The following is a 14,569-nucleotide window of genomic DNA, read 5'->3' as shown; positions in this document are numbered from 1 at the left end:
GTTTTAATGCCATTGATGTTTAGTTGATAATTATCATCAGAAATGTTTTGAACAAGGGGGACATGGAGACACCAGCAATGAGGCCATGGGCGTAAAATTCGGGGGCTACTGCCCACTCATAACACAACATCAAAGGCAGTCATAGTTTCCGTATACATGTACATGTATTTGTCTTCGGTCTTTAAAGTATACAATACAAATCAACTGCATCGTTTATACATAAACAGAATACAATCACAGGCACAACCCCTCAAAAAACAAAAAAAAAAAAACTTGTTTGCTGTTTTTCAATAAAAATCTTTATCATACACACTATGAACAAACTTAACAAACTCGGTTTTATATGCTATACTACTTTACTTCCCATCATTTAGATATATCAACTTTAGATCAGTTTTTAACTCGTTATAACGAGAAAATTAACTCGTTATAACGAGAAAAATTAACTCGTTATAACGAGATAACGAGATAATTAACTCGTTATAACGAGATAACTAAGTCGTTATAACGAGATAACTAACTCGTTATAACGAGATAACTAACTCGTTATAATGAGATAACTAAGTCGTTATAACGAGATAATCAACTCGTTATAACGAGATAATTAACTCGTTATAACGAGATAACTAAGTCGTTATAACGAGGTAACTAAGTCGTTATAACGAGATACTAACTCGTTATAACGAGGTAACTAAGTCGTTATAACGAGTTAAATTTTTTTTTTATCTTCTCAGAAATGAGCCTATCCGGCTTTCGTAATTTTATTCATTAAAAACATGACCTAAAATGTTATTTTCAAATGTTTTGACAAAAGTTTGCATCATCTGTCCTTAAATAAAAAACTAATTTCCAATGGTAGGAAGTAAAAATAATTTTTTTTACTGTGCTTCGGAATTGGTAATATTAAGACAAAATTTCCTCTTTTTTAATTATATCAATAATTTTGGATATTAGCATGAATAAGTACAGCTATTAATTATTGTAATCATTCTTAATAACATATCTTGATTTTTTGTGTATTGTTTAACATATAAATGATAATAATGACTTCAAAAATACTTCAAGTATCACTGAATGTTGTCTTCAGAAATTTATCTTTCTTTGGGAATTCGCAATATGTTTATTCTTCTCGACTAGTCTTCGACTTCGTTAGTGTGACTAAATTTTTTAAAAATGATACTTAAAATTTTCATATTTTACATGTAGACAAGCTATTGACATATGAGTTAAAGAAACAAGGATATCAACAATCTCGTGTAAACTCAATTTTTTGCATATTTTCTGACCGATACATGATCTTATCAGTAAATATAAGTTATATCCAAAGATTTTGTACAGATCAATTCAAAAACTGGCAATTCGCATCTCGGTTTTTGCTGAACACGTACATAATGGAAAAAAGGAACAACGTAATAAATATCATTTAATAAAGTAAATAAAGAAAAAAGATAATATAATTTATAAAGCTCAATACAAATAGTTAATTGAATGAGATATAAGGGAAATCTATCATAACTGTAAAAAAAAAAAACTAGAGGTTCTGTGAGCGATGAGCTCACTAAAATATAACCCCGCCTCCATATAGTTATAATGGCAAAGTCCATGTTTTGCTGTGGCCGGAAAACCCAAAATATGTGTCGGATCAAAAAGTAAAATAGGAGGTGCACAATGGCAATATTTAATAAAGATTCTGTGAAAGTTTCATCAAATTTCATTCAGTGGTATGAGAGGAGTTGCGGATAAGAGATGGGTACCCCAAAGCGTAACAGACGGACGGAAGGACGGACGGACGTACAGACAGACGGACGGACGGAATTAACGATTACTATATACCCTCCCGCTTTTCAAGCGGGGGGTATGAAAATTGTAGAGAGCATCAAAAACAGTAGATACGAGGGACGTTCAAAAATTACGCGGACTGTGCTATTATTTCCTCTTACAGACGTCATATAGTTAAAAAATTTCACAGAAATATGTATCTTAAAGATTCCAATAAATTTTGGGCAAAATTTAATTATTTTAAAAAAATATATACTAAAATTATCGGTATGTTGATATCGTTGATGGAGAGGTACGGCGCACGACAAAAAAATTGAAGCAAAAGCATGCGGATTCAAAAACTTAACTCATTGATTTTCTAAAATTCGAGATATTTTTCAACAATTTTCTCAAATGTACCTTTAAATTGTTCTATTATTATGTGTTTAGATTTCGGACGTAATATTTGAAGGACTAACAGAAATATAGTGATTTTTCTCTGTTGCAATTCCCGTGAAAACGACTGTGAAAATGACGTCTCCTGAATTGACGGCGCACCACACTTTTGTTAAAATATGTGTAATGCTCGAGATATCGGCAACATAGATCCAAAATATGCATAATAAAACATGTAGTAAACTAGGCTACTCGTGATATTCGCCCACAAATAGCAAATTGAAATTTTAGACAGTTAGACCTCTGTAAAAAGGCTATACGGGAGGATGGGAAGAAGATTATAGACTAAAAGTTAACTTTATCCGGACTGTAAAGAAAGTGATTGAGAGTCACCAATATCACACTATATCTCATAAGTAGTTTTTGGTTTTAAAACAAAAAAAATATTCTTTACTTGTTTAATAGATTTAAAGCTTGACAAGAAATGGTGTTTTGATGTTGAGTAGATAAGGTAACTCAAACTATACAGGTACTCAAGGGAAAAAGTTGAGAAAATGAAAGCTCAATCACATATTTTTATAATGCTTGTGACGTCGAAGATTTTGCTGCGCCGTGACTTAATGGTATGTCCTGAAAAATCACTCAAAATTAATACCAGTTTACAACATTTTGATTTGAAATTTTGAAGACCATATAAGTAAAGATTCTTTTATATTATTTGTGAAATATTTCTTCTGTGCAACAAGTCCGCGTAATTTTTGAACGGCCCTCGTATATGTATTTTTACAAGTATAAAAACTAAAACAGAATGGTTGGTGGTTTTTGCAAAAATTGAGGTATCTAAGGGATAAAAAAAAATTGCATAGAAGTTTTAAAATTAAACTTTGATTACGTCAATTAATGAGAATTGTTACCCAAATATTTTTCCATGTAAAACTCTAGGCAAAACCTGGAATTCGCATGTCGGTTTTGGCCGAATCACGTTCATTATGAAATGAGAGAAAGAACGTTATATGAGTGAAAATGTCATTAAATAAACTAGAGGTACTGTGAGCGATGAGCTCACTAAATGATACCCCCCGCCTCCCCTATGGTTATAAGTGGTGAAAAAGTCCATGTTTTCCTGTGGCCGGGAAACCCAAAATATGTGTCGGATCAAAAAGTAAAATAGGAGGTGCACAATGGCAATATGTAATAAAGATTCTGTGAAAGTTTCATCAAATTTCATTCAGTGGTATGAGAGGAGTTACGGATAAGAGATGGGTACCCCAAAGCGTAACAGACGGACGGACAGACAGACGGACAGACGTACAGACGGACGGACGGACGGACGGAATTAACGATTACTATATACCCTCCCGCTTTTCAAGCGGGGGGTATAATAAAGCGACAAAAAAGACAACTTATAAAACACAACAAAAATACGTCATTGGCTAGGATATAGGATCACGGGAACTCTGACTAGATTCATAGTGACTAGTCATATAAAAGAAATCCCAATTAATTAACCTTAAAAAAACATCTACATTTACTAACAAATCTTACTAAGGCCGGAATTAAAAATATCTTTGTTTCCCCTAACCCGACCATAAATTCTCAAGTTGGTTCGGTAGGTAAACAATTTTCTTTTCTGACAGCAGCTTTGAAAATACATTAAAAATTTAATGGAAAATTACCTTTATAAATAAGAAATTTAAAGTACAAAAGAAAGCGATTTGTAAACAACATGACAAGTATCATACATATGCCGTTAAAAAGCAAAATTCGTGATTAATTAATTCACAGCTGTTATTCAGTTGAACTTCTGAAATATCTCACGGCAGAGTACATTTATATAAATCGAATAAAAAACAGACAAGATTCTCAAATACGCAAAGACCGGACATCCGAGTATATTTTTTCAAACATTCCACCAACCTCTAGTGCTTATAGACAACCAGTGTACTTTTTTGGGGGGGGCAATGGGATTTGCAGTGGTTCTAGAGCATTTTCTATTGAGTTAAGAAGTAAGCGGCTAATTTTAAGTCGCAAGTTCAAATCCCAATAATGAACGTTGAATACGGTCCTTCAAAAGGGACCAAAACTTACGTCTATTGTCTCATCAGATGCTGGCTCAAAAAATCCCCCCCCCACTGCTAAATGGCAAAAAAGTGCTGAGTACGACTCAATTTGGACCAAACAAATCTCGAAGGGATTAAAAGCAAAGAAACAACCAATATTCAAGGGCCTAATTAATGAAAATACACTGGAGGTCTGAGGAAGCTGAATCATGATTTCAAAACTATTTGGAAAGGGTATGTAAACAATCTTTAATTGAACAGATCTACAAATGATAAAAATGCTACATACAATGTCATAGTCACGAAGTTTAACCCATAAATAAAGGCATGAAGAAAGGACATCTGAATTATATTTAACAGGATGAATATGCCGATGTATTTACAACAACTCTTATGGTTCTATGTTGGCATATAGTAAACATAATAATATAGATGAACTGGTTATTAGATCAATACTCAAATTAAATAAAATGCAAAATGAAATTGAATATAAGTTCACTAGGTGGGCCCCTCATCTGCTCATGAGGCGGACATTACCATGTATGACGTACCTTAAATTCAACAGACAGGTTTGTTTGTTCGTTCTTAAACGTCCCTTTAGAAAATTTATTCACTCACACACAGGAGACACCAAGACACCCCAGAAGCACTCTTAATTAATCATGGTAAAATTTTTTCTTGAATTGTTTCCAGAGTGAAGAATTCTAATTAGCTAAAGAAATAAGATAGAGTCGTCACCGTTGTTTTATGAAGAACTAATTCTCTGTAATCACATCTGGACGCCTTTTAGTTTCCAACAAATGCCTGAAAACCACAGTAGAACAATATCGGCCTTTCTGATAAAAAATGATTTTGATGAAATTGTATTTTATAAAACTTGGTTAACAATAAAACATTTTTTTTAAATCATCTTATTTAAAAAATATTTTCAGTCGGCGCTATTTAATTGGGTCGGTCGCGTTAGGGAAAACAAAAGTATTTTTTTATTTTGGCCTAATCATAAAGATAGAGCAAAAAATGGTGATGCACAAAAAAAAGAAAACAAACAAACAAAGCTTACAAGCCTGTTGATGACAGGTTGTGTGTTGCTGCGCCATCGTCAGGTTTATTGTAGGTTGATGTTTTTCAAACATTATTAGGCCATAATTTCCAAATTAAAAATTGTCTACGGGCCTACTGATTTTCCTGTTGCCCTTATTAGACATGGACAGTGGATGTGACAAGTCGACAGAGAATGCTTTCTCCTCCATGGCATCTCCTAGCACATTATTTTTGGAGAGCGTTGTTTTTCTGCTCTTTATTTGTTTTATTGGACTTTTGAGCTACATAATTGTTCATAATCTTCAAAATTATGTCTAATGTCAAGAAGCTGATACATATATAACAAGAGAATTGTTAGTATTTCTACTGATTTATTTCGTAGTTCACAAAAACAAAACAAGAGGATGAAGAGAAAGTTGGAACTGATATCTGATGTACCTTACTTCAAGCCAATGCAGATATTTATATTAAAAATAAAGATTAAAAACCCATTGAACTTGGCTGAAGATGAAAATATCCAACAGTTTATGAATATGTAAGAAGCTTGAATTTCGTTTAAAAGTAAGAGTAGACCTGTTTCTTATGCTGAGATTGAAAGAAAAAATGCTTTCAAAATTAGTGAACAAAAATGAATCCATGTAGAACATCTTACACAAATGTTTTGTTTTATACAAGAAAACATGTCTGAAGTATATTTTTTTCTACATTTTAATTTAATCTTAATTTATTTTCCTATAGGCCACAGCTTCTTTTTCCATAGCAGCTCCTTTTTAAGGTTTGTAGGCTGAGCTCGAAGCTTTGCTGTTGAGATACAAGGCCAATCCTCTGAGGATAAACTCTCCAACAACTTCTATAATTTTGAGTATCTTCTCAAATGTTCTCTGGTTTTCATCTTCGATTTCTTGTCTTATATGTTCTCGAGGAGTTGTTTGTGCGTTCTGCTCCTTATCCAGAGCCACTTGACACTCCCGATAATTAACTTTTGACAGGGATGGAGCACCATCCTCAGGGTCCCGAGGAATTATTTGTGCGTTCTGATCCTTCACCACTGCAGCTTGACATCCCCGATAATTTACTTTTGACTGGGATGAAACGCCCTTCTCTAGGTCTTGCATAGCTTTTTCAACCGCTTTGAAGTCAGCATTTGAATAGTACGACCCATTTTCACCAATGTTTCTCTTTACAAGATCCAACAAACACTGTACTTGTTCATTCTTTTTTTCCTCGGTTGCAAAATTGTCGAAAAATATATACCTATTATTACATTTTCTCAAAATCTCTTTCAGTGGATCTGGTACCTTACTAATGTATTCCTCCTCACTTAATTCATTTCTTTCAAGATCATCTTTCCCAGTAAAGAGAACAATAAAATACTTGAATATGTCTTTGCCAAAAAATGAAACAAACTTTTCTATTGATTCTCTCTCCTCTTGTGAAAATCGGTTTCTGACTGAAAGTACCATTAGAAAAGCGTGTGGTCCAGGCGAAGTGAGTAAGACGCATTTCGTGATCTCCATCAAAATCTCATCCTCTGGAGTTCGTGTATCAAATATTCCAGGAGTATCAATAACATGGATCATTTTACCGAAGCGACGAACGCAGCCGCGGGAACATCGTTTAGTAACTGATCTTCCACCAATATCAAACTCAAATGCTTTATTATTCAAAATGCAATTCCCCGACACATTTTTTCCACTACCAGTTTTACCAAGTAGCACAAGCCTCACTTCATCTTCGAATTCAAATTTTAAAATAAATAAGTGAATAAAATAAAAAATAAATTTACATGTATAAGAGGGAAAGTGAGTCAAGTTCCGTCTCTTTGGCATGTCAAGCGATGATTTCTGTTTGCATTGTTCAATTTTCAATTTGTATTGTACAAATCTCATTAGTATTATACATTTTTTCATTTGTTGCATAATTTTGAATTGCTTTCTGTAATTTCCAGTTTGTATTCTGTATTTTTTTTATTTGTATTGTAAAAACATTAGAATTATGACTTTTTGTTGATAATGTGTATAGTTTAATTTTTCATTTGTTATTTTTTTTCAAATTGTCTAATTTTCCATTTGTATTTTGTAATTTTCCAGCTGTACGAGGGTTGTTCGAAAAGTTCGTGGACAACTGTCATATCTTTTTTATTATACGTCATATGTTATCCAACTTTGGTAGTCATATTTCTAACATTAAATCCAAATGATATGTATTAATTTTGACGAAATATTACGATTGATTAAAAACTTATCCAGATTTTTAAAATGCAAAAATCAGATCGCAGAGCAGGTAAAATTTAAGTCAGTGACAGATTATCATTATACAATAAATAATGTCTATGGTCAAATTCGCTGTAAAATGGAGGAAAAACGAAAAACTACCTAGAAATTCAATTTAAGAATTGTTACATCGATACGTGTACCAAATTATGGTTTTATATTTTGCTTTGTTGAAAAGAAATCAACTTGCGAAGATAAGTAGTCCTTATTGAAAACGACAAAAACGATGACGTTTTAGAACGTCACGGAGCAGCAGATATCGAAGCAATTTTGCGTTTTTCTCAGAAAAAATTCTGAATAAACTTAAAAAATGTTAAAGGAATCAGGAAACTGTTCACAAGCGAGTTGTGCATGTGTGTACAAATAGTACAGGCAATATTTGAGTGACAGAGACTCTGTATCGGATGAGAATGACCTGTGAAGAAACGGTTTACTGTAATCATGAACAAAACTTTAAAATTTGAAACGTAAATGAAAGACAAAAGCGCTTCAGAGTTGCTTATCCTGTGATAGCAGAGTTAAGTACTAAAAGAAATTAAAACCTTAACAAAGGAAATTTTACAATGAGATCAATTCTTGAAAACTAAATGTCAAGTATTAGAAATAGAATTTAATGATTGGGCATTGGAATATTCTGTGTGAAATGTATAGGTATAGTATCTATAATATTTCTAATATTTCTCGACGCTATATGTTGACGTTACATTGCCGTTATGGGTGCTCCGCGGGTACAAAACATGTTAATTTTAAAATGAATTAAATTTATTTGTGTTAAATCGAATGAAATGAAACTTCACACATCAACAAAACAAATATTTTTACATATTATTATGTGCTTGTTTTAAATTTCCAGTGAGTATTATAACGAAGATTGACATCATCCACGAACTTTTCGAACAACCCTCGTATATTTTTTCAACCAAACATTTTTAAAAAAAATATTTATAATGCATAATTTTTCATTAATAGTATTTTTTTGCACTCTCTAATTTCCTATTTGTATTCTGTTATTTCCCGCATAAACCGAGGTCCCATTTCACATTAGTTGCTGGCACGAAAAAGATTCGGCCCTGAGTGCCTAGGTGGCAGAGGATAGTTTTTTTTGGAATCAAAACGTTTGACTGAGGGTTTACTTAATATTGAGCTGCTTTAAAAATGTGCATTGAAAAATTTTAAATTCCCTCTACATGTAATAATAGTATGAAGTAGTCCCTTGAGAAATTTGAAGCTTTTAGGAATAAAACATGTACAACTTACAGAATGAGCCCTAAAGATGGCGCAGGGACAATCTCAAAATTTCATGTGAATCAAGCCTATTTTCACTATTTCGCTGCAGCCGCATCTGCTTCCAGGCCCGTGCGCCTGACCTAAGCTACCACACAAATTGCAGAATAACATTTGTACATACCAATGAACAGCAAGAGATAATGGCTCAACCACCTCGTTTTCAAGCTACAATTCATCCTGTGAACCCACCCCGCTTTTCTGGTGAAATACCGGTAGAGCGAGTTTTGAGCTTAGTTTCGTATTTCTAGTCCATATCCCATATACAGTAGTAGTGACACTAAAGTGTCATATTTCAATAAAATATACAAGGCCACCAAGTCCCTCCAAATGCACCCATAAAATATTCTAGCAATAAAATTACCTATAATATGCATTCAAACCTCAGGTTTCTCTATTTTTTCTATTTTTTGACCGGTACTTTATTCGAAACTATCCTCTGCCACCTTTAACTTTCAAAGTTCGTCTTGCAAGTAATAAACCTTGCTCAATTCAAAAAGAACATGCAATTCTGAGTAAAAATATACCAAATATGTCTTGATTCATTGAAAAATAAAAAAGTTATGGCCAAATAAGAGACCTCACCAATTCTCGGTCAACCACCTTAACCCCATATTGTTTCTTACACATAAAACAAATGCAATTCTTACAACTCCCGATGATAAATATACCAGCAAAAAAGTGTTAAATGGTAATTTTAATCTATTTCAAATACATTTATATGTAAACAGTCAACTATAAAGGGCACATTTTGGTGAAATGTACTCACATGTATCACATACTCCCCTATTTTTCATGTTCTATGAAATTCCATTTTATCTTATTTTTACTTGGATTTACATACCTATAACTTCTTTGCAAAGTTAAAACCCCTTTCAACTTTCAAGATATTTATCATGATATGCAAAAAACCCTCTTGCATCATATGCTAAAGAAAAAGTGTCCAGGAAATGGCTGTTCAACACCCTACCCCTGCAGCCATTTCTTCAGTGTAATGAAAATGCACTGTAAGAATGTGTTTGTCCTAGCTGAATTCTTTCTAAGTGTCTGATATTCACTTTTAACAGTTATGAGTATTCAAATACATACATTTCATTCTCCTGAATACTAAAAGTGATTATTCTGTCCATCCTGGGCAATTGTGGGCAGATTATATGGGCCTAGCAGAATTCAATAATTACATGAAAATGCACATTTTATTGATATTACTTCATTAAATATGCAATATAAACTCTTTGTTTTGTTATTATTTAAAGAAAAATAGTCATTTTATAGCAAACCATTGAAAAATTTAGATTCTGTCACATTTAAATATAGATAAATTTAAAAATTGAAAGGGGGGGGGCATATTTCATGAAAATATCAATAACAGAATAGGTTAAATTTGGAAAAATAAAGCAAAAAAAAGTTTTTTTGTACTATATATGGTTAGGTTTAGTGACATTTAGGTATGCTGACTGATTTTTATTTTCAAAATAATTATATTTAGTAAATTAGGTTGAAAAAATGGCAAATATATGTAATTTCAGTGACATCGCACTAATTAATACACTTAAATTTTAATTAGATTTAATTAATTAAAGCAAGACATGATTTTAATTATGCGACAATACCCAAAGTATCAAATTCAAACAGTTAATTTATTCTCTGGCAAAAAATGCCTGAATCTTATATGATTTATTATGCTGATGGTTCAAAGTCTTTAAAAATGTATGCTGGAAAAGAGTAACCCCCCTTGCTTTTTAGTGAATATACCTATCTGTACAGATTTTAAATAACAGAAACAAAGTATTTTTTTAAATTGACTTACATAAATAAACCCTTTTGTATGAAAATCAGACTAAAATTCACATTTCTAAAAATTGATGCATTCTTGAAGGTGGCAGAGGATAGTTTTTTTTTTGCAATCAAAACGTTTGACTGAGGGTTTACTTAATATTGAGCTGCTTTAAAATGTGCATTGAAAAATTTTAAATTCCCTCTACATGTAATAATAGTATGAAGTAGTCCCTTGAGAAATTTGAAGCTTTTAGGAATAAAACATGTACAACTTACAGAATGAGCCCTAAAGATGGTGCAGGGACAATCTCAAAATTTCATGTGAATCAAGCCTATTTTCACTATTTCGCTGCAGCCGCATCTGCTTCCAGGCCCGTGCGCCTGACCTAAGCTACCACACAAATTGCAGAATAACATTTGGACATACCAATGAACAGCAAGAGATAATGGCTCAACCACCTCGTTTTCAAGCTACAATTCATCCTGTGAACCCACCCCGCTTTTCTGGTGAAATACCGGTAGAGCGAGTTTTGAGCTTAGTTTCGTATTTCTAGTCCATATCCCATATACAGTAGTAGTGACACTAAAGTGTCATATTTCAATAAAATATACAAGGCCACCAAGTCCCTCCAAATGCACCCATAAAATATTCTAGCAATAAAATTACCTATAATATGCATTCAAACCTCAGGTTTCTCTATTTTTTCTATTTTTTGACCGGTACTTTATTCGAAACTATCCTCTGCCACCCTAGCATAGATCAAAATTTGCAGCTCTCCACCGGCAAGCGGTGGCGTCTCTATGTGAGTGAAAATTCTTGAGAGGGATGTTAAGGTAATTAATTACAAAGCATTTGAATTGCAATCATCATCACCAAAGTTTATATAAATAAATCTCAAATATAAATTTTTAAAGTGCAATGAGAAATCCTTTCAATCATTTTCCAATTTAAAATTGATCGACAAATATATTTTCTGTGAAAAAAACCAATTGGTACTACTGAAGAAAACTGGGTGATTTTTTTATGTACAGGAGAAAGTCCGAAAACTGTCCATTCTGTGAGAGAAAGAAATGTTCGAGGCCCGAAGGGCCGAGAATAGTTTTTTCTCTCACAGAATGGACAGTTTGAGGACTTATCCTACTTAAAACATTTTCTCTTTTGTTAACTTAATAAACTGTCCCAGGTGATGGTAATGTATTTGCTTTGATTACGTCATACACTTGATTGTCCAGAGAGTGAGAGAAGAAAAGAATAGAGCTGTATACAATGTATGTTTTACTTAATGGACAGTGCCAGGTAAATTTAGATTTAAATGATAGTTCACTTGATTTCTGACCACCTCCCATGTAAAGCTTCATGAAAGAGGATGACCTCATCGGATGGAGAAAGTAATGCATATTTCTCCAAAATACAGGAAAAAGGTCGGTAAATACTCGAACGTGGGTAGGCACAAGCAGAAGCCTGTGGGTATGCAGAATCTGGAGTTAGTGTTCAAGTTTTGACAAAACATATCGCAATCTTTGTGAACAATCAGGATTTAAGGGACACATTGTAACGTGGAATGAGCAAGGCTTTCCTTTTAAATCGAAAACAAGAATTTCTTCAAAGAAAACAAGAATTTATTTACAAAAAAAAAAATAAAGAAAAGACAATCAAAATAATAAATCACACAATCACACACACGCACACTCACTCAAATGATCGAACAAAAAAAATGTTATTTACAATGAAAAAAAAACAACAACAGATTTTAATTAACTGTTTTCAACACATGTTCTCAACAACTCAAACCTATCAACATTGCCAGTATTGTCCACATCAATACGAAAGTCCACAAGTCTGATCAACACTATCCTCCAAACTTCCGGGGCTGTAGTCCTAGACTGTTGTTTGAGGATCAGTAGTATTGATTCACGACTGCTAGTGATTCCCGCGCCTAAACATCATCATCGACTTCGTCTTCATCAACATCATCATTGACATCACTGACATCATCGTCGTCATCATCACATCATCGACACCATCGTCGTCATCAACACATCAGAGTACCCATAACACCTCAGCATGGTGCTAAAATATTAACTATCCTTTATCAGTAAATAATTATGTACTCTATAAATGGCAATACTATAATACAATTATACTGGCTTTAATTAATAACCACATAGTTATGTTTGAGTTCAATATAACATAAACACTAAGATACTTTCAATATCTTCAGTTTGTTTACAGTTGACATAGATACAAAATGGCTGACAACACTTCCGGTAGCTTACTTCCGCTCAGACATTTAAATGAAAAAGTAATACAGCGAACAAAAATACAATAAAATACAAAAACATCTGTTCTTTAAATGTATAGAATTCACTAACAGCGATAAAACTTCTAACGAGAAAACCTATTCAAACACTCTCGCTAACGTCACACCTGAACACACACACAGGTAAGTCATTGATGACTGCCTGCCAAGGTGAATTAATGTAACGAATTTTAAAAGTACATTTAATACAACTAAAAAATACTTGCAAAATATACTTACCACGGTCTGTTTTCCGTGCAGAAATAAACTAATATGCAGAAATCTTGCTGCAAATTATAGTCACATGCTGTTGAAATTATCAAATCTGCCCTGACCCATTAACATGTCTTATACGGTGGACAGCTCTGCCGGGAATGCCTTGCTATTGTTACCTGTCCTGTCGGCCAAAATTCTGCAAGGAATTCTGGGTGCTTTACTAAAGAGGTGCCCGAAGGGCAATACTTGAAACAAAACAAGGGGTACCCTATAGGTTTAAACTAGTGATTGTTACACACATATACGAAACATTCTTTGAGAAGAACACCGGCGACCCGCTTGTATGAAACTGAGATTAGGAACAGCTAATAACAGAGAAAACGGGCCACAAATCTATTACAGATTTATCCTAGCTACAATTGAACCAACAATGAATAGTAGCAGAGATCGAGCAAATGAAATAATTAATGGAAATATGGTGATTCAGATAATGGCAAGTGTATGAAAAAAATGAAAATTTGTGATCCCTGTCCCAAAAATGATTTCACCTGCAGTACATCTAGTGGGGTTATCATTTCATCAGGAAATATGCCTTAATTTTCTTGTAAAATTGAAATCGTTGTTGGATATTTTTTAAACATTCATTGAATGGATCTACTACGTCATTTACAACTGTTGTGAAGAGGATGAGACGTTTGTTTTTAATAAAAAAAATTCTGGATGTGAATGTTCTAAAATCATTATCCATCAGAATATCACAATTTTGCATTGGATTTGTCATTTCCAAAGAGGATATACTGTTGAAGTTTTCAAATACATGTACAAATGTTTGATATTCATGCATAATTGTGTATTGAATTTAAAAAATTGTTATTTCTTTGCATTACTAATGAACATAATGAAGTTCAGAAAATGTTTTGCATTTTATGTATTGTTTTCAACATTTAAAAGCTGCACATTAAGTTACCTGTAATTGTACATTAAGTTGACAAAAAGCTGTAGATTAAGTTCAGAATTGAGAGTTTTGTCAACTTAATGTACAGTTACAGGTGACTTAATGTACAGGTCTAAAATATCCAAATATATTATGCTATATAGTGTACTAAAAACACAAAGGATTACATAACAAAATTGTTTTAAATATTTAAAGGGTACTTCAGTTGCTTCCGTTTTGTAGCTTTTTTGGCGACAAATGCTAGAAACGTGGATGCATTCTCCAACAATAAGGGCAATTTGCGTCTATAAGTTCTTGAACAAATAAAAAGTTGATGAGATTAACTTGTAGGTTATAATTTAAAAAATGGTGAATGTTTTGTGTGCGTTTACTCTGTATCATCTGTATGCTTTCACATATAGTAATTGATTTACTTTTTGACAAGGTGCAATTTAAATTGCATTTAGGAAATAATTGTGTATTGAATTTAAAAAATTGTTATTTCTTTGCATTACTAATGAACATAAT

The 14,569-nt window shown here is 32.9% G+C and overlaps 1 protein-coding gene across 1 annotated transcript; it reads right to left on the bottom strand.

Annotated features, from left to right (window-relative positions):
- Positions 1–6,025: 6,025 nt before the first annotated feature.
- On the bottom strand, positions 6,026–6,835 carry LOC134239521 (GTPase IMAP family member 4-like). Its single transcript, XM_062721693.1, has one exon. The coding sequence runs from the start codon at positions 6,833–6,835 to the stop codon at positions 6,026–6,028; it is 810 nt and encodes a 269-aa protein (XP_062577677.1).
- Positions 6,836–14,569: the final 7,734 nt, after the last annotated feature.

The sequence above is a fragment of the Saccostrea cucullata genome, unplaced genomic scaffold, assembly GCF_032062105.1.
Source record: "Saccostrea cucullata isolate Sc308-1 unplaced genomic scaffold, CSIRO_AGI_Scuc_v1 ctg3096, whole genome shotgun sequence".
NCBI lineage: Eukaryota > Metazoa > Mollusca > Bivalvia > Ostreida > Ostreidae > Saccostrea > Saccostrea cuccullata.
Note: the sequence above shows the minus strand (reverse complement) of the source record. Positions and strands in the feature narration are given on the sequence as shown.

Coding starts and splice junctions, on each gene's coding strand:
- LOC134239521 (XM_062721693.1), bottom strand. CDS start 6,835: ATGATCCATGTTATTGATACTCCTGGAATATTTGATACACGAACTCCA.